A 16,985-nucleotide genomic window follows, 5' to 3' on the forward strand; every position below is an offset into this window, starting at 1 on the left:
AGCCAAGCTCTGCTCTTGGATCAGGCAGACACAATAAACTGTCCAGAGATTTGTTGCTGCCTCAGCACGCAGCAGGAAATCTCTGTGGCTGGGATGTCTGGGCAGCCCACACTGCAACTCAGTGGAGAGGGCTCAAACTCAGCCATAGTGAGGGCCACCTCCCGCAGAGGAGGAGGAAATCTATTCCAGACAATGGCATGGGGACACTCACCTCAGCTCACATTTGATCTGCACCCAGCCAGGACTGCGCAGGAACGACCAGGGATGGAACCACTTCTCCACGGTCTGCAGGCTTGAGCACAGCACCTCCAGCCACAAATGCAGCACCTGCTCACTGAGACAATGGGGTAGAGGCCTGTTAATCAGCAGCAGCCAGGGAAAGAAACCCCATCCCTCTGGGATAGTCTATTTTCAGCCCAAGCCTGGACCCCCACCCACAGCCCTGTCCCCAGTGGGAACAGGATAACCCAGTAAACTTGTGTGAGCCACTCCAAACAATAGGAGCTCCTTCTTCTAGCTAGGAATCAGGCCAGCACAATGCACAAGGAACGAATCTCACCCAGTGGCTGCAGTGAGGGGCGGGGAAAACAATGCCGTGGCCTAAGATTGAAACTACTGCTGCCCTTAAGCCCACTCTGTCCCTTCCCAAGCTCTTTGCACCCAAAATGCAGAGGGTACCAGGGCCAGATGACTCACTTGAGTCCAACGCAGATCAGAGAACGAAGCTTCACATCCATCTGTGCATGTGCAGCATCGTGTGTCATGTTCACAGCCTGAACTGCCTGCAGGGAGGGAAAGTGTGGTTACTGCTGGGCAGCCACTTCAGCAACACAGCCAAATGCTGCCCTCCCTGGAGCTCCCACCCCCGCCAGTGCCCCCTACCCCAGAGGGGCTAAGGGAAGGTCTGGGAGACTCTTGAGCATCTCCCCCCAGCAGTCTCCACAGGAAACATCCCCAGAGTAGGAGCTGGGGTCTGGCTGGACTTGGGGCAGTACTCACCCGGTAAAGCAGCTCCTCTGGAGTGAGGACTTTGCCATCTTCGTCAAGCCTGTAAAGATCACATCAGAGACTCAGTTAGCTCCAGTCACCCTGGGCACACACAGACCTTTCCTGCTTCATACCCTAACAGCTCTCATGCTACTGCTGAGCCCAGTGATGCCCCCACAGCCATGGGAGAGCCAGATACAGACCCAGAAGCAAACGCAGGAGCCCAGGGGAGGGGACAAGAGCCACTGCCAGCCCCAGGTCAGCACAGGCACTGCAGCCTGCTGACACCATACCCACGGGAAGATGGGGCAGACTGTGAGCCTTGCTAAGGTGCATAGCAGGATCAGCTTGATGAGCAGAGAGAAGCAGGGCACAGACCTGTAAGTCTTGCAGAGCACGAGGCGAGAATACACGGAGTCAAAGTCCCGTTCCACTTCCCGGCTTGCAGCCTGGAGGAACAGAGGGACACTCAGCACACCTGCCCTATAACCCATCACCTCAGCCCTCTGGCAAGACTACTCCATGAAAGGAACATCTCACCTCTTCAATGAACAGCCAAGGGTGGCAGGCTCCTCCCAGCAGAGATGGCTTCTTCAATCCATGCTCAAATATGGACTTCAAGGCTGGACAGAGTGTCCCTCGCACCAAGTCTGTCACTCCCTCTGTGACAGAGTCATCTCCAGCGATGGAATACTGAGGAACAGGAAGAGCCAGCTCTCAGGGGGCAGAGCATGGAGGTGGTCCACTCACCTACACCTCTGCACAAACCAATTCCACCCCCAGGTGCCTACCAGAACCCCTCCCCCCCATCTACCTGTCATGCTCTTTGTCCTGTGCTATTGCAGGGGACCTCCTGGGACCTTTGTGTTTAGGTAGTGCTCAGGAGACCACACAGGTAACCCCAGCACCATCACAGCAGCATTCAGCACATAGGAATGTGATGGTGTGGTGCTGGCTGAGCTAAGGTATGGAGAGGGACTTGCACTGAGGGTCTCTGTGACTCTGTAATCTGCTAAAAGTCAAGACAAACAGCACCAGGTAGGAATTTCCAGGTCAGGAGGTACACCACTTTGAGGTATCACACAGTCACTCTGTTAACATTCCCATAAAATGGGATCCTCTCTGTTTCCACAGTTAGGAGGAGAAACGTTCAGCAGTGCAGGACATTTCTATGCGCAGAGAAGTGATCTGCATCTACAGAGCCAGCCCTGAGAGAGTGAGAAGGAAGTGATATGTCAACAGTGACATCTCTCTGGGGCCTTCTCTAGGGGGTCTTGGGTCAGCCTTTGAGCTCTTCCTCACTCCCCAAATGCTGAGAAGAGAGAGAACACCAGGTTTTCTCCACTTCCCCTGAAAACTGCTTAAGTCAACAGCTGCTGATGTTTGTCTCATACATACTACTCCAACCTTGAGGACATATTGAAGTATCTGCTATAGATAAGTGCCATGCCATCACTGCCAGATGTAAGAGCAACTAAGACAGATGTGCCCTTGGGCACAGCTGCTTGGGGAGAATTTACTGTCTGGTCACAAAGCATGAGCAGGATCCATAGGTATAGCCTCAAAGGAGTGAAAGAACACAGCTGGGAGCAGACAGAAACACTGCCCTGTTTCTCTCCCTGCTGCTTTCCCAGCTTTCATCTCTAGGGTCCTTGCAACCCAAGGCAGCCAACACAGGTGGCTTGACAGCCATCTGGGGCCTTCATTCTCCACTTGGTCAGCATGAGGAAGTTAAGCAAACAAGCTTAGGAAGATAAGCGACCTGATCACATCATCACAAAGCACTCAATGGCCAGAGAAAGCAAACAGACTTAAGGAGGGAAATCTATGGCTCTTTTCAACTGTGTTTTTTTCAGTTATGACATAAACCTTTTTCTTCATGTGAAGTTTTTTGCAATTGTGTAGTTTCTAATTACCTCTTTACTCCGCTCATCCAAGATCTCCACAAATTTTGCAGGAAACCAACCTACACAGAATGAACAAAGAGATTAGCCTAAGATAATGAGAAATCCTTACACAAAGCACGGTGGGAGCTGAGAATAAATCAGTGTTCATAGGGCCTACCCCCAAAGAAGGAAGAAAGCAGCCTCAAAATCACAATAACTAAGGCAGCTGCACAAGAAAGCCAATTACAGGACACTGCCCACACATAGCAGTGGTGACATGCTCCCAACCACCCTGTGCCAGGAGGATGGAGCCTAAACTTGATGTTTGCAAGAAGTAACTGGGTCACTGCTACATGACTGCTCTCGTATGTTTCCTTTGGCCCTGGCAGATACTTCGGGTACCTGGCAGAGCCTTTACTGCCAGAGCAGTTGTTGTAGATGAATGGATGCTCTGCATCTGGCTCTACTCTCCCCGGTGCAACCCATCCTGTTCTTACCTCTCAGTCCATTCAGCTCTCCCACCCAACAGTGCTCATCCTTCTGGGAAATGATCTGAAAAAGAGGGAGAGGAAAATACCAGTTGAAGAAGTTGCAGTGGCAGGAGTACAGCTGCCTGGCCATGTGCCCACAACGAGGAACTGCCTTCTTCTCAACTGCTTTGCCAATGTTCTCTTCTCACATGGTCCAGGGCCTTCAAGGGCACAAAGCTACTGCAAACATCCTCTTCTCCCCAGTTTCAGATGGGATGCTCACAGTTAAATGCAAATGAATGCTTTTACAGTCTTATCACAATCCAGTGTGCTAAATGGGGATTTGGGCAGGACCAAATCCGTCTTTTGCACAGCTGTACAGCAGCCAGGAAAGGGACCTTGCAGTGGAAGTAAGAACCAGCCACAGGACAACACTGACAGGAACACACTGCCTCATCCCCGGGCAGTCCCTAGGAGCACCAGCTGCTTCCCTTGGGCTCCTAACTGGGCTCTGAGCTTATCTCCTCCCTTCTTTCCCTGCAGAAGAGGTAGTGCAGCGTCCCAGACAAGCTGGGTCTGCTTGTCCCCCGTCTCAGTGCCTGTCCCCAGGCTGACACACCGTAATGATGTCGTTCTTGCGGAAGCCCAGCTCATCGTCATCGTGACGCTCAAAATCCAGCAGCGCCTTGGCTCGGCGGCGCCGGTTGCGGGAACAGGCCACGTAGTTCTCATGGTCCCGCTGGTGGCTCTCCATGCTGTAGTCCGGGGTCAGATCCTAGCAGGCATGCACATGAGAGCAGAGAGGAATCAAAGTCCACAGGTGACTCCCAGCTATCTGCCAAAGCTTGCCTGCTTCTGTTCCCAAACCTTTCCCTGCCCCCAGCCAGCAGACAACTCTCAGCATAGCCCTCCTCCACCACAGATGGACTAAGCAAGCCTCACCCTCCAGCCATTACACCTGGCATGTTCTTTCTCAAACCCACACTTCAGGAGCATTTGAATAGCCCTGTCCTGTGATGAATACTCAAAACCCATGCCTGGAGCACACAGCAATGCAGATCCAGCTATCTCCACTCACAATGATGCAGTTCTTGGGATCCACACACTGGAAGTGTCGTGCCACCTGGAGAATGGCCTCACGCAGGTCAGCCACCAGCTCTGTCTGCTTGATGTTCTTAGCTTTCAATGCCTCCAGATCATCATCACCTGGTGGAGCCCATGCAGCCAGAAGGAAGGCAAGGGAAGGAAAGCAAGTATATGGTATTTATTTTTTTTCTTACCATTAGAAATTACTAGTTCTGTTGAAACCAAAAAAGCCTAACTTCAGAAGTACCTAAACTAAGGCAGTTTAGATACTGCCAATCTATTCAAGAATGTAAATAGAAAATACCAATTTGACTGCATCAAATTTTAAGGAGATGGTACTTCAAACCGCATATGGAACTGGAATATGTCATCTTTGATCTGTCTGGGAAACTCAGTATACCAAGGTACTACTTTAGAAAAGTGTCTACAGTATTCAGTCAGCTGAAAGGTGGGACACAAGACTAAGGAACTTGCAATAATTCCCTTCAACTGAAATTCTCTTGAAATTGAATCAGGTTTTGGTTTAATTACTTCTGATATTTGTGTAACTCAAAGGCTGAGAGCACATTCTTCACCAAATCTTGGAAATGATATGAAAAACCAAGACAGCCCACTTTCCTGTGCCAGTCATGAAGTCAGACCTCAACCTCCCTAAGAGCCAGACTTCAAATGCTTGGGGTGTACAGAAATGGTCATGAGCCCAAAGTAAAAACTACCAAAGCATCTTTCAACTATCACTAATCCCCCCAGGAGTTTTGACAGCCTATGTCTATTATCTTATGCCAAAAGATACCTGACGGGATGGATTCTTTAGACAGTTAATGTATCTGAATGCCTTAAATACTGGGTACATGATGTTTGGGAACAATGAACCATTTGCTTCTTTTTCTAAAAGAAAATTTTGTAATAAATCCAAAGTGTACTTTCATATATCTATTTTTGATCCCTCTATAATATAATGAAGATGTGGTAGCTTGATTAACAAAATTAACATTTAAACTAATGTACTTTTCACTTAACTCCAATGTTTATACAAACACAGCTTTTCTTCAGGAGACAAGTAAATAATTGGCTAGCAAATTAGTACTCTGCTTATCTTCTAGCAGCATTATAGAAAATATGAATAAAGTGTGGCCTGAGCTACAGCTGCTACAACAGCTATATACACATTAAGCTTCTGCTAATTGAAAAGTGATTAATAGTATCTTTTAATCATGTGATCCTAATTAAAAAGGACCAAACTTTAGGAACACAAATAAAAACAGAACATTAGATATAAAATTATTTTTATAATTGTTTTCTATTTGCTACATTAAATTATTTGAGATACATCAGATACATAGAGCTTTAGAGAAAACTGAACTTTGGTTCTGGACTAGAAAAATTGTGAGGCATAGTTACTCCCAGCCCAAGCAATAAAAAAATAATAAAATCTCCTCCTCTGTATCCAGGGGTAGGTGCAGAGCATGCAAGAACTCTTACTATTCAGAGATGCAAAGATTGCGAATAGAGAGGTGAGCACGTAGACGTCGGGGATTCCCAGAAATTTCATGCTGCTAAAATAGAATGTGACTAGAGAAGAAACTAAACCACAGCTACACTAGCTCTGTGGGCTGCTCTCATTTACATAGATCATTGATTCTTTCTGTCATCTCTCAGTCCCATCTGGCCAAGATACCATGCTCTTCCCTCTGTACTCGGATCAATCCCAGCCAAACACAAGTAGGGGATGTGGGAAGCAAGTTCCACACTCTCCCGCATTAGAGTGGACATGGTACAGAGGAAAGCAGTCCTGGGCACGTCCCCCAGACTCACCTCACTGCACTCAACATGTACACTTTCAAACTTCAACACCCACATTTCCAAACAGGAAACCACAGAGCATGCTCAGCCACACGTGAGAAGGCTCTGCTTTGAGCCTGCAAAGACTGATGAGCTGCACAGCTCTGCACAGGACAAGCTCTTCTGCATTCCCTTGGTGTAATGCCCATGCAACAGGAAACACCTCTTGCATGTTTTGCTCTCCACCAAATTACCTTCTGTTATTTCTTTCTCTTTTTGCACTGTAAATCTGGTTCAACTCTTTGAATCTCAACTACAGAAAACCCTGACCAACCTGATCTAGCATGAGCAAGAGGCATTCAAGCAGGAGACACTGGAATACAGACACTGAGAGGTCTCTTCTAAATACTGCTCCTGTGATTCTACGGCTCCTGCCCAAGTTACTACCACATCTAAATTCACTCTAAGGAAGAAGAATTAAACTCTGGGTAAGTTCTCATTTCCTCCCAGATGAGGACTAAACATCAGTAGCTACACAGTAACTATCAAAGGCAGCAGACTTTACATTTAGGATTGATTGTCAGTTCCGAGTAGAGGGTGAATTTATCACATACGAGCTTTCCTTCCTCTCACTTGGGCTGAATTTTTCCATTGTGGTCAACTGCTGCAAGATGACAACTTCTCAGTTTTAACGAACATTTTAAATACTAAAAATAATGCTAGGTAAAACACATGATAGTCATTGTACAGAAGCCCCACTAAAATGAGAAAACCCTGTAAATTATCTCTGTTCTACCACTGATATATTTTGAAGTTTGATCTTAAAGCTTATCTTTGTGCATGTGCATAACTATTACTTTCATAAAAATACTCAAACTGTGAAGGAGACTATCTGAGACACAAGAAAGGTGCATGTGGCAGCCATGTTCTCTGCCAGTTCAGTCTGTACCAACTGTATGGTGACATTAAATACAAAAATTCTGAGTTTAGGTTGCACAAGCAACTTTCCTGCATTTCTTCACTTCTGCATGCTTGACTTTACAGCATTGTGGGTATTCTACCATAAGTTTTCTATGTAATGCTCTATGTGCTTGTAAGAAGCTTGTGACAATATATCAGCTTCCTGGAGAACATCAGAAAAACTCCTCTCTGTAAAGACCAGTAAAGCCCATTTTTAGATTTATTCAGGCCATTTCAACCACAACAGGAACACTGTTTGAGCCCTGTAAATTCAGCATGTTGTCTTCTTCCGGAAAAAACAATTCCTGTGGTGACATGTGGCAATTTCAAGAAGGCTAGCCTATTTCAAGTAAGGTGATTACAGTGAGGCTTACAGCAGAAAGGGCTCTTATGGAGTCAAGATATGAGTTACTCTTAAACCCCTGCAAAAGCTATTCTGCCTATGCCCTTTCTACATATATGTTGGCTTGGCTCATAAGTGAAGAAAATTAAGAATCAAAAGCATTCACAACATCAAACTCTCAGAATAAGTAAGGGAAATATAATGATGCTTTCATTTATAATATTGATGGGTGACACACTAGACATCCTGCCGTCTCAGATCTTCAGAGATGCTCCTGAACTGAGCAAAGTAAGATCAGAGAGTACCACATCCAGCCTGTGGACTGCATAAGGTCTGGTAGAAAATGCGTTTGACCTGCTGGTCAGTGCGAGAAGGACATTATAGCTGGGCTGAGCTGCACCTCCTGTTGGTCACTATTCATGGACTGTCTAACCTAAAATTTACTTTCTGAGCTCAGACCAAAGAAAGCAAGTAGTACACTGCACTTCTTCCCTCCCATCCTTCAGTTCTGACTCCCTTCTCTCCAAGCCCTTTGTCCCAACGTTTCCCTGCTTTGCCTGCTCCCCTCCTTCCTAAGCTGCTATAGCCACCAACTATACATGAAAGGCGCAGGATTGTCCTTACCAAAAAGCAGAGAGGTGATGCCAGATTTCCTGCGCTGAGTCCTGCGCCGCACAATCTGAAGGAGAGGGAAGAGAGAGAACAAAGTGCACACATTAGTACAGATTTCAGAAATAAAATAAAGAAACTTTCCACACCACTCAGCTCTGGGCAAGGGGTCCTGACAGCTACCACTAGAAGGGGTAGGCCAGTGAACTGGCAGTTTTAGACAGGAGTTGTTCTAGTCCTAAGGCATTGAATCAGTTCTACTGCTCCATGTGCAGCAGGTAATTTATACCTTAAATATTAAAAAAGTGTAATTGAAGTTCAAGAACCAACCACAATCCACATAAGTAATTTTAACTCTAATTCTATTTGTTGTAAAAAACAGTTCCACATGTAATTGCATATAAATTTCTAACTCAGTGGCTATTACATTATAGAATTGACTGAGTGTCTTGTCTGCAACTGTAGATTTTAGTCCAAAATTAAACACAGGTGCATTTTTAATTTGGCTTCTCAAAAGCATCTGCTGCTATTTTCTGACTCTACCTTCCAAGGTTATTTTGGTGTACCAGTTTCTTACTAATGGATTAAATCCAGTTCCTACTCTGTGTACTTCAAGCAAATTCTGACAAAAGTATATGCTGTTTCTTTCAGTTTCCATCAATGAAATGCATCACATTTCATCATCACCCTCATGAATAATAATTACAATCAATGCTAATATCTCTTTCATCTGGGGATTTATCAACCAGGACAGATCTGGCAGCAATTAACGGGTATAGAACTTTCCAATACATTTTCTTCACTGGATAACAATTATCCTGGAACCAAAACTCCTCTCAAACAGGAGGACCTCTTGCTCACAAACCGCAGTTGGGTGGGAATACATAAGGAACGGTAAAAAGGGAGCAAGAGAGGCAGTGGGACTCTGCACTCACTTTGGATAGATTGTTGACAGTGGTGCTGGAGTTGAGCAGCTGCCCCTGCTCAGCGATGAGGTAGGCCAGGTGTTTGCGGCGCTGCGTCTCCACCGCCACGTCCGTCAGGGAGCCAGCCACGCGCATGGCCTCTCGCAGCAGCACATCCGCATCCTCAATCTGGCTCGGGATGTCTGACAGTGTGTTGAAGATTGAGGCAGAGTTCTCAGACTGGATCAGCTCATCCTCCTGCAACAACACAGTCATTTTTGCCTCATGGAAGGGTGAACGTGACAGCTGTGCTCCTGAGCCTGCGAGATGCAATTTTACACTCGGTGTACAGCTTGGGCAGGTACAACTAGAAACCTGCATTAAAAAAACCCTCAATAGGAAAAGTCCTAGCTACTTTGAGATGGGAACATTTTTTACTGCTCTGCTGCACTCTCCTCCCAGAATTCTAGCCGGCATTTTTTTGAATCACAGCATTCACCATTGAAATGAAATCAAATCAGCATGGAAAACCAAACTCAAACCTATTCTGCATCAACCACTAGGACTGGTCACATCAGGGATCTTGCAAGGGATAAGAGAATGGCAGCTGCACTCTAGAGCACCTACTATGTCAAACTGTGCTCTACCTTCTCCTTATTCCCAGCAGGATCACCCTTGCCCTTTACACAGCAAACTGAATACAAAACTTTTTTTTACATAGAAAAGGAAAAGACCAGGCCAGCTAAATCAAATGCCGTCAGAACAATGCTCATCTCTTGGAGCATTCAAGCAATGCCATCCAAAACTTCCCAGATGATCACAGCTTTGGCTTTCTCTTTCCTCCTAGATTGTGCAAAATCAAGAGGTATCTCAGTTTAGGCTTAGATAAGATGGACCCTCAGGTTGGGATCTAGACTGATTACAGGGTGGCAGCTGATGAGGTTTAATTATGTGGCAGCAAATGAGGTATGCACAGGAAACAGCAATCTCTAATTTCTGTGAAGTGCCTTAGAAGTTTTTCATAGCCTCCAGTTCTGAAGGCAGCAGAAAGTCATCTTCCCTAACCACAACTTCCCTAACCTAACTCTCAAACCACACACAGCAAGTGGATACAAAACCTTCTTGCCCCTAAATCTCAGAATTAAACACTGAAGTACTATAAAGGAGGGAGAGGAGTTGGGAATTACCTTCATACTTAGCATGCCCAAAGTGACTTGAAACAGCACCAGAGAGCCCTCATAGAAGAAGAGGTCCCAAATACGCAGCAGCAACTTGATATGGACAACACTAGCGAAAGAGGTGAGGAACCAGTGCAAGGTGATCAAGGAGAGCTCTGCAAACAGAGACATGGAAAATAATCACAACAAAGGAAGTCAGTCAACCAGTGAAGGTGGACTCTCCCTAAGAGCTTTCTTCCATGCATTGCCTCCAGGGTCAGGAGGTTTGCTCCTCTCCCTGATCGTCCTCTTTGTGAAAAAAGAACAATACTCTTTGTCTGCATGTCACCCTGGCAAGAAATTTCTAGGGCACACTTTTACCAATGTCATGCTCCTGAAGCAGCTTGTCCAGGCGGGGCAAGTACTGCACGATGAGCTGCCGCAGGACACGCTGGTCTGTCTGCACGCCCATGAGGGTGGTGCTGAAGTAGGAGGCAGGAACCAATTCCTCGATGATAGCACACATCATCCAGAAGGCATCTTCCTCCTCCAAGAAGAGCAGCAGAGAGGCAGCCACCTAGAATTTCGAAGGAAGAAAAACTGCATGTTCTTAGAGGACTAGAACTCTTTCCCCACTTTCTCACATGGAGAGATGGACCAGTATCTAGCTGACAAAAATCCTTCAGGAGCTCTCCTGCAGTCTCCACTGAAGGGATTTCTCCTCAGTATAACGACTGCCCCCTCCCCAACAGATGGGCCAGTCTTCCATATCTTTGGATGTGTGGTGCTACTCTGCTCTCCCTTCCTTAGGAAAAGTGTTCCAGGTGGAAGGGATTTCTCTTCAGCTCATCTGGAGACCACAGTATCTGGCAGCACTACCTCAAATAATTTGCTCCTGTGCAATCAGAGACAAACTGATCCCTATCACAAAAACACTCTGAAAGCAGGTTACCATGCCAGTGCCCTGACAATATCCAATGTCTGGGTAGAGCCAGGCAAGTCCCCGTAGTATCCTGCGCAGCCGTGGCACCCCGATGCTGTTCATGTTGGAGAAGCAGGCATTGCTGGGCATTGTACGTAGCAAGTCCTTTTCAATCTGTCAGGCAGCCATAAAAAAGGACAGAGTCAGCTTGCAGCATCTGAAAACTTGCCTTCAGCTCTCTGCACTTCCCCTGGCCCCCTGCCTCAGGGAACTCTGCCTCCCCACACCCACCTGTAAGTCCTCAGGCATCAAAGAAGGTGTTCCTGTTCAAGCATCTGGGGTCAGTTTAACAGCCTTCCCTGACATGTGGGAAAATGCCAGTGCAGACAGTGGCTTGCTGAACCCCTAGAAACACTTGTTTAAACCCAGACCCTAGTTTCACCACTGACAATAGGAAACATACACTAGTTGGGAATTACATCTGCTTGGATTTCAAGCATGGCTTCCCAACGAATGTATTCCAGAGAAAACCCAACAACCTGTCCAAATCCATGAGGTAAAAGGAAGAGGCAAAACACCCTTTAATAGTCTTGTTGGTGTTCGGAAACTTTGTGTTCGAGGGAATAAAGACAGGCCCTGAAAGCAGCTGCCACAACCTCAACAGAGGTGCATCTGTCAGCCTTTCACCCTTCCCTCAGTATCAGGATATTTGCTGAGATGCAACTGCAGAATTTTTCTAGTCTGCAAGTTGCATGGATCAAACCCTTTCCCTGCTGTCCTAGGAAAGAGCAGAGCTAAACAACTGCTATTCCAACAAAACAGAGGAGAAATATGCCTCATAGGATTAAGCTTTAGCAGGATTTAACCACACATCCTCTCATGCTCCTACTGCAGGTGTCAGGCAGACACCCTGTCTCTTCCTCACACAGTAAATGTTGCCCTTCTTCCCACTCAGCACTAGGAACTATCTCCTACCTGTTTGGCAGCAATGGTTTCATCGTTAGAGCTGTTTTTCACAATATCTCGATATGACATCTCTGAGTTTCTCTTCTTTTGCAAAGCTCCTGAAAGGCGCATCCACAGCTGGGGGGACGGGGTGAAGAGAGATAGAAGTCACTCAGACAGCCACAGAAAGCCATAACCTGGCATCCTCTCAACCAAGAGATCCCATTCCATGACCTCTTACTCCAGGCCTGCCCAGAACAGGCAGCACTCTCACCTGTGGCCTCATGCTATGTGGGATGCCGGCCAGCACCAGGGAGCGCAGCTTGTCTGAATGTGGAAGGGTGACCTCAATTTTGTCCCAGGTGAGGTCACCCACATCATGGTTGTGTGTGAATTCCAGATGAGCCTGCCACTTGAGCCTCTGCTGTGGTTCCTCCGTCAGTGGGACCCCCAGAAGCTTGCTGGAGTTTGGCTCAGCACCATCTGCCTCAGCAAAAGGAGGAGAAAGGAATGACAGAGGGAACAGGAGAGGAAATGAACACACAGCAGGGTGGGGAATAGGATGGCCATCTGAAAATAGCACACTCAAAACATTTCATATCTTCCAGTCAGAATGTGGAAAGGCAAAGGTTGGTTTCTAACTGCCTGCTCTATGCAGCAAATTTTATGGTCATAAGCAAAAGGCTTGGGACCTTGAGAACTAAGAAGCTGTCGGCAGGCTTCTAGTCTCTACTTACTCATGATTTAGAGCACAGTATGGCTGGAATTAAACAAGATCCTGGCAGCAGTCATCCTGCTGGGTTTTGTAAGGATCTGTAAATCAGGCTGACAAAAGAATAGCAAGCCTCAGAGCTGGAAAGCAGAAGCTGCATGATCATGGAAGTAATGAGGTGCAAAATGCTAACTTTGGGGATATTTAATCACCAAAAATGCTTTAATAAGGACACTTCCAAATTCATAATGAAAGAGCACCTTAACCTGAGGCTGGCTTCCTAAAATAGACACTTTAGCACAAGGATAGGTTTGACACAAGGCACTCTGTCCTTCATCATACAATATATCCCAACAATGTGCTCCAAATCTTCCTGCTGGTTTTATAACGCACAGGTCTATCAAATGCTCTGGCTGAAAAAAAATCACTGTGTTCTGTCCTCATCTTCAGGTCATTGCTTCAAAGAGGATCCTCTATGCCTCAAGGTGCCCCAGGGCATACACACAAACAACTTCTGCCCTTCCATTATAACCCCCAGAGCACATTAAACAATTCCTACATCTCCCACTCCTTTTTCTTCCTCTTTGCTAAGGCAGCCAGCTGTTGTACTTCAATGCTTAGCTTCAATAGCACTTCATGCCCCCTTCTATTTGGTTGCCTGCCTCCATAGCTTGCAGAAAAACTAGGATTTTTCCCCAACAATTTGCCCCACGCTTTGCTGAGATGCTGAAGTGGGCAGAACATACTGCCACTCACCTTGGCTATGAGTTTTTCTGCAGACAGCACATTTCACTGTGCCTGCTATGAGACCTTGCAGTGCTACTGAACACAATGGAGATCCCACTGTGAACAGGAAAAGTTGCCCTTCTCCAGCATGCAGCTGCTAATGGAAATGGTAACTCCTCAACTTTCCTCTCTCTTCCCCATGGCACAGCATAAGGGGATGGAAATTACTGCTGCATAGTCTGTGTTCTTGACTTCCATAAGGCCAGCACATCTAATGCATTTGTTTAGAAATAGTAGGATACAGAAACAGGTGAGGAGACAAGACTTAGCACAGAATGGTTGCAAAATCCTGCCACACTTGAAAGCATGGGAAGGGCTGGACACAATGCAGTTGGGAGGGACAGGACTGGTTTTACCTTCCTTGTCAACTCGGAAACCAAATTCATCATAGCGGAATTCTGGCTGCTCGACGGATTCCTCTTTCTGGGAAATGTGAGGAAGGAAAACAGACATTTTCAGCAGTTTATCACTGAATAACCAGAGACACACAGATATTGCCTCATCCCACCACTGCCCACTCTGTGCCCTTTGAGCAACTGGACACCTTGCCCATTAATTTTTAAAGCTGCCCAGCACAATTCCCCGCTGAGGAGATGCTGCCTGACATTTCTATTTTGACTTCTCCATGAAAAAATACTATACAGATTTTCCCAGCAGGACTTCAGCTCAGCATCTTATCAAGATCAGAACTGCCCACCTGGAGGGACATGCAGCCCTCCTCATGGACAGAGGACCAGCTAAAGTGGCCTCTACTGTCTGCATCACTGATACACAGCCATCCTTCCTGTTACCTCTGCACACACACTGTAAATTCAGCTCCCTGCACCATCTCCTGCCTGTTGCTTTAAAATTTCCTTTGAAAGACAGCAAGCAAAACTGGGATTTGTACCTGCGATGCAAGTCCAAATTATAGGCCAAAGAAACTTAAGGTCCATGACCCAAATCTCAACCTTCCTCATCTGTGCTCATGGCTGGCATTGGGGGGTACTGGGGGACACACACTGGAGATTACCTCCAGGCTTTTTTTAGGAGTAAAAACCTACTGCTCTCTCTCCTTTCCTGCAAGCCCACCTGCACCTCCTGTGGGGACTCTCACAAGCACTGCACCTGGGCAGCAACCAAGAAGCAACATGCACTGCCCACGACTCCACAAAAAGTTTTAATCTGCTTTCAGCAAACACTACAGCTAAATTACAAAATTCCACAGCTGCTTCCTTCCTTCCTGCTCTACCCACCTGGTGACAAGCTTGAGGCCAGCATTTCCTGCCATGCACAAGCCATCCAGAGTAGCTTGATGATGACAGAGGCTCCCTGAGGGTGTCAACATTTTTACAGTGGAGCAATAGTTGCAAAACAGCAGAGAAATAATTCACAGAAGTTCTTTGTGTCCTGCAAGATCCTCTTGCAAGAGCCAGAACTCAACCACAAAACATGTGAAGTCAACAACCAAATCATTGGAGGAAAAGTGCACCTCTCCCTCCTTTTCCCTATGGCTTTCAAAGACCACCAGAAAACACCAGGTTCTCTCTACTTTTGCAGAGCCAGAGTACAACCCCAACCTGCTCCACACTGTACCTGTGTGTATTTTGCCAGGATCTCCTGAGGCCAAATGCTGGGTGTGAGTGCTGAGAAGGGACCTCCAGCAGAGGGAGTGTGATGGCCTAAACAGAAAAAGATCAACATACAGCAGTGAAAACCTGGAAGAGCACCCTTGGAAGATATACACTCCACACAGTCTGTTCCAGCATGGGAAAGACTCACTCATCAGTTTGCTGCTAGTGCTACTCTAAACACTGAGACAGCTCCCACTTCACCAGGGAAGCCAGTACTTTCAGATGGTTTTGTTCCTTTTTATTGAGCAAAAGAGGCAGAAGGGCCAAATGGAGTTTCCTCTAAGAAAGTGATTCTTAGGGAAGAGAAATAGTTCCACGGCATCATATGATCATTCACCTGCTTGGAAAAGCTGTGTAATCAGCAAAAAGCCAGGGCTATCATCACCAAATATATATTATTTTGCAGAAGTCAATTCCTCCTATGGACCAGCACCAGCAGCACTCCAGAGTTCCCTGAAACTGTCACTCAGGCACCAGACTGGAAAACCAAAGCCCTCAGATAGATGCTCAGCTACTCCCTTTTTTCCCAGCGGGCTGGGATATTGTCAGACCATATACAGAGAGCTGCAGCAATCAAAGTATGCCTATAAACTTGGTCTTTTGTGTTCAAGACAAGCACCCTTCCAGTCTCAGGTAGAATCCCAGAGAACAGCTTCCCTTGGAATACAAGCAGACATCAAGTCTTGCAATTGAAGCAAGATAAACATGTCCCAAGTCTTCTATTATTCTATCAGCAAGACAAAGGTCTACTTGGCCTTGAAGCACACTCTCCCCCAGGGTTATGTGCCCTGAAATAATCAGCTGGGCCAGGAAGGAAGGTTTAAAAAAAAGTACAGGGTGGGAAAGTTGACTTCTCTAAGAAGGAGAAGACCTAGCAAAGAAGTCAGTCTCAGAAGTCCACAACTGAACTCCAGTTATTCTTCAGCATTCTGCCTGTCCAAAGCTACCATTGTACAGCAAACATCTCTCATAGTCATTGTAAGCCACTCACTTTGAGGGAGATCTTGGGGTGAGAACAGAATCAAGAAAATCAGAAACCTTTATTATGAAGTTTCAGCTGAAGATAGAGCAAGCAACCAAAGGAGAAGATACTGTGTCAGTTTCTGTGTGCTCACCTGACATTGCACTAGGCAGCGCTGAGTGGCACAGGTGTCAGCAGGTCCAGAAATGCTATCCACAGAGGTGAGATGTTACACTCCTGTTATAAAAAGAAAAAAAGGGTGATGAGAGAATTCAATTAGCATCTAAGAACATGGTGGGGGACTGACAGACCCCTCACACACAACTTCCTCACGTGAAAATTAAATTCTTTAGTATTTAAGTTCCACTCCCACAAGAAATAAATTCCAGAGACTGGAATTTCCTTTTTGTTTCATACCAACTGACCAGCTAGAAAGAGCACACTGTCATTTCTTGTGGAAATAACAGCATTGCTGGTTGAAAGAATGTCAAAAAAACAAGTCAACTTTTAACACCTTTTCCACTGCGTATCGTGAGTCCTGTATTTAATGATGTAAACTAAGAAAACAACCCATACCTCATCATTCTCTGAAGACACTGACCATGGAGAAGGGACAGGAACGGTGAAAAAGGTTTAAGGAGGTATCATTAGATGCAGTAAGTCCAAAAGAGATTTTAGGAGTAGCACCACAAAGCACAGGAGTTAAGTGAGTAGGGCTGCAGAATACAACTCCCTGAAGCATGTGGATGTGGACAAGACACTATCCAGTACCTCTGCAATGAGGCACGAACCAGGCTCCTCTGAACTAAATCAGGCGATAGAGCTCCCCCTCCTTGCTCTCCCAACACCAGTTAACAGCAG

At 46.3% G+C, this 16,985-nt stretch overlaps 1 protein-coding gene across 2 annotated transcripts in view; it reads right to left on the reverse strand.

The window, feature by feature from the left end:
* Positions 1-16,985, reverse strand: part of SGSM3 (small G protein signaling modulator 3) — a 28,792-nt gene that overhangs the window by 2,869 nt on the left and 8,938 nt on the right. For both annotated transcript variants that reach the window (XM_014882582.2, XM_088165274.1), the window contains 19 exons: positions 16,279-16,361; positions 15,126-15,211; positions 13,907-13,973; positions 12,327-12,535; positions 12,083-12,190; positions 11,138-11,281; positions 10,567-10,762; positions 10,216-10,361; positions 9,059-9,286; positions 8,139-8,193; positions 4,422-4,549; positions 3,963-4,118; positions 3,371-3,425; positions 2,904-2,953; positions 1,528-1,680; positions 1,366-1,436; positions 1,000-1,048; positions 697-782; positions 212-334 (listed from right to left, as the gene is read on the reverse strand). In XM_014882582.2, the coding sequence (XP_014738068.1) occupies positions 212-334; positions 697-782; positions 1,000-1,048; positions 1,366-1,436; positions 1,528-1,680; positions 2,904-2,953; positions 3,371-3,425; positions 3,963-4,118; positions 4,422-4,549; positions 8,139-8,193; positions 9,059-9,286; positions 10,216-10,361; positions 10,567-10,762; positions 11,138-11,281; positions 12,083-12,190; positions 12,327-12,535; positions 13,907-13,973; positions 15,126-15,211; positions 16,279-16,285 (2,117 nt within the window). In that variant the 5' untranslated portion in view covers positions 16,286-16,361. The remainder of the gene's footprint in view (positions 1-211; positions 335-696; positions 783-999; positions 1,049-1,365; positions 1,437-1,527; positions 1,681-2,903; positions 2,954-3,370; positions 3,426-3,962; positions 4,119-4,421; positions 4,550-8,138; positions 8,194-9,058; positions 9,287-10,215; positions 10,362-10,566; positions 10,763-11,137; positions 11,282-12,082; positions 12,191-12,326; positions 12,536-13,906; positions 13,974-15,125; positions 15,212-16,278; positions 16,362-16,985) is intronic.

The sequence above is a fragment of the Sturnus vulgaris genome, chromosome 5, assembly GCF_052056855.1.
Source record: "Sturnus vulgaris isolate bStuVul1 chromosome 5, bStuVul1.hap1, whole genome shotgun sequence".
NCBI classification, from domain to species: Eukaryota; Metazoa; Chordata; class Aves; order Passeriformes; family Sturnidae; genus Sturnus; species Sturnus vulgaris.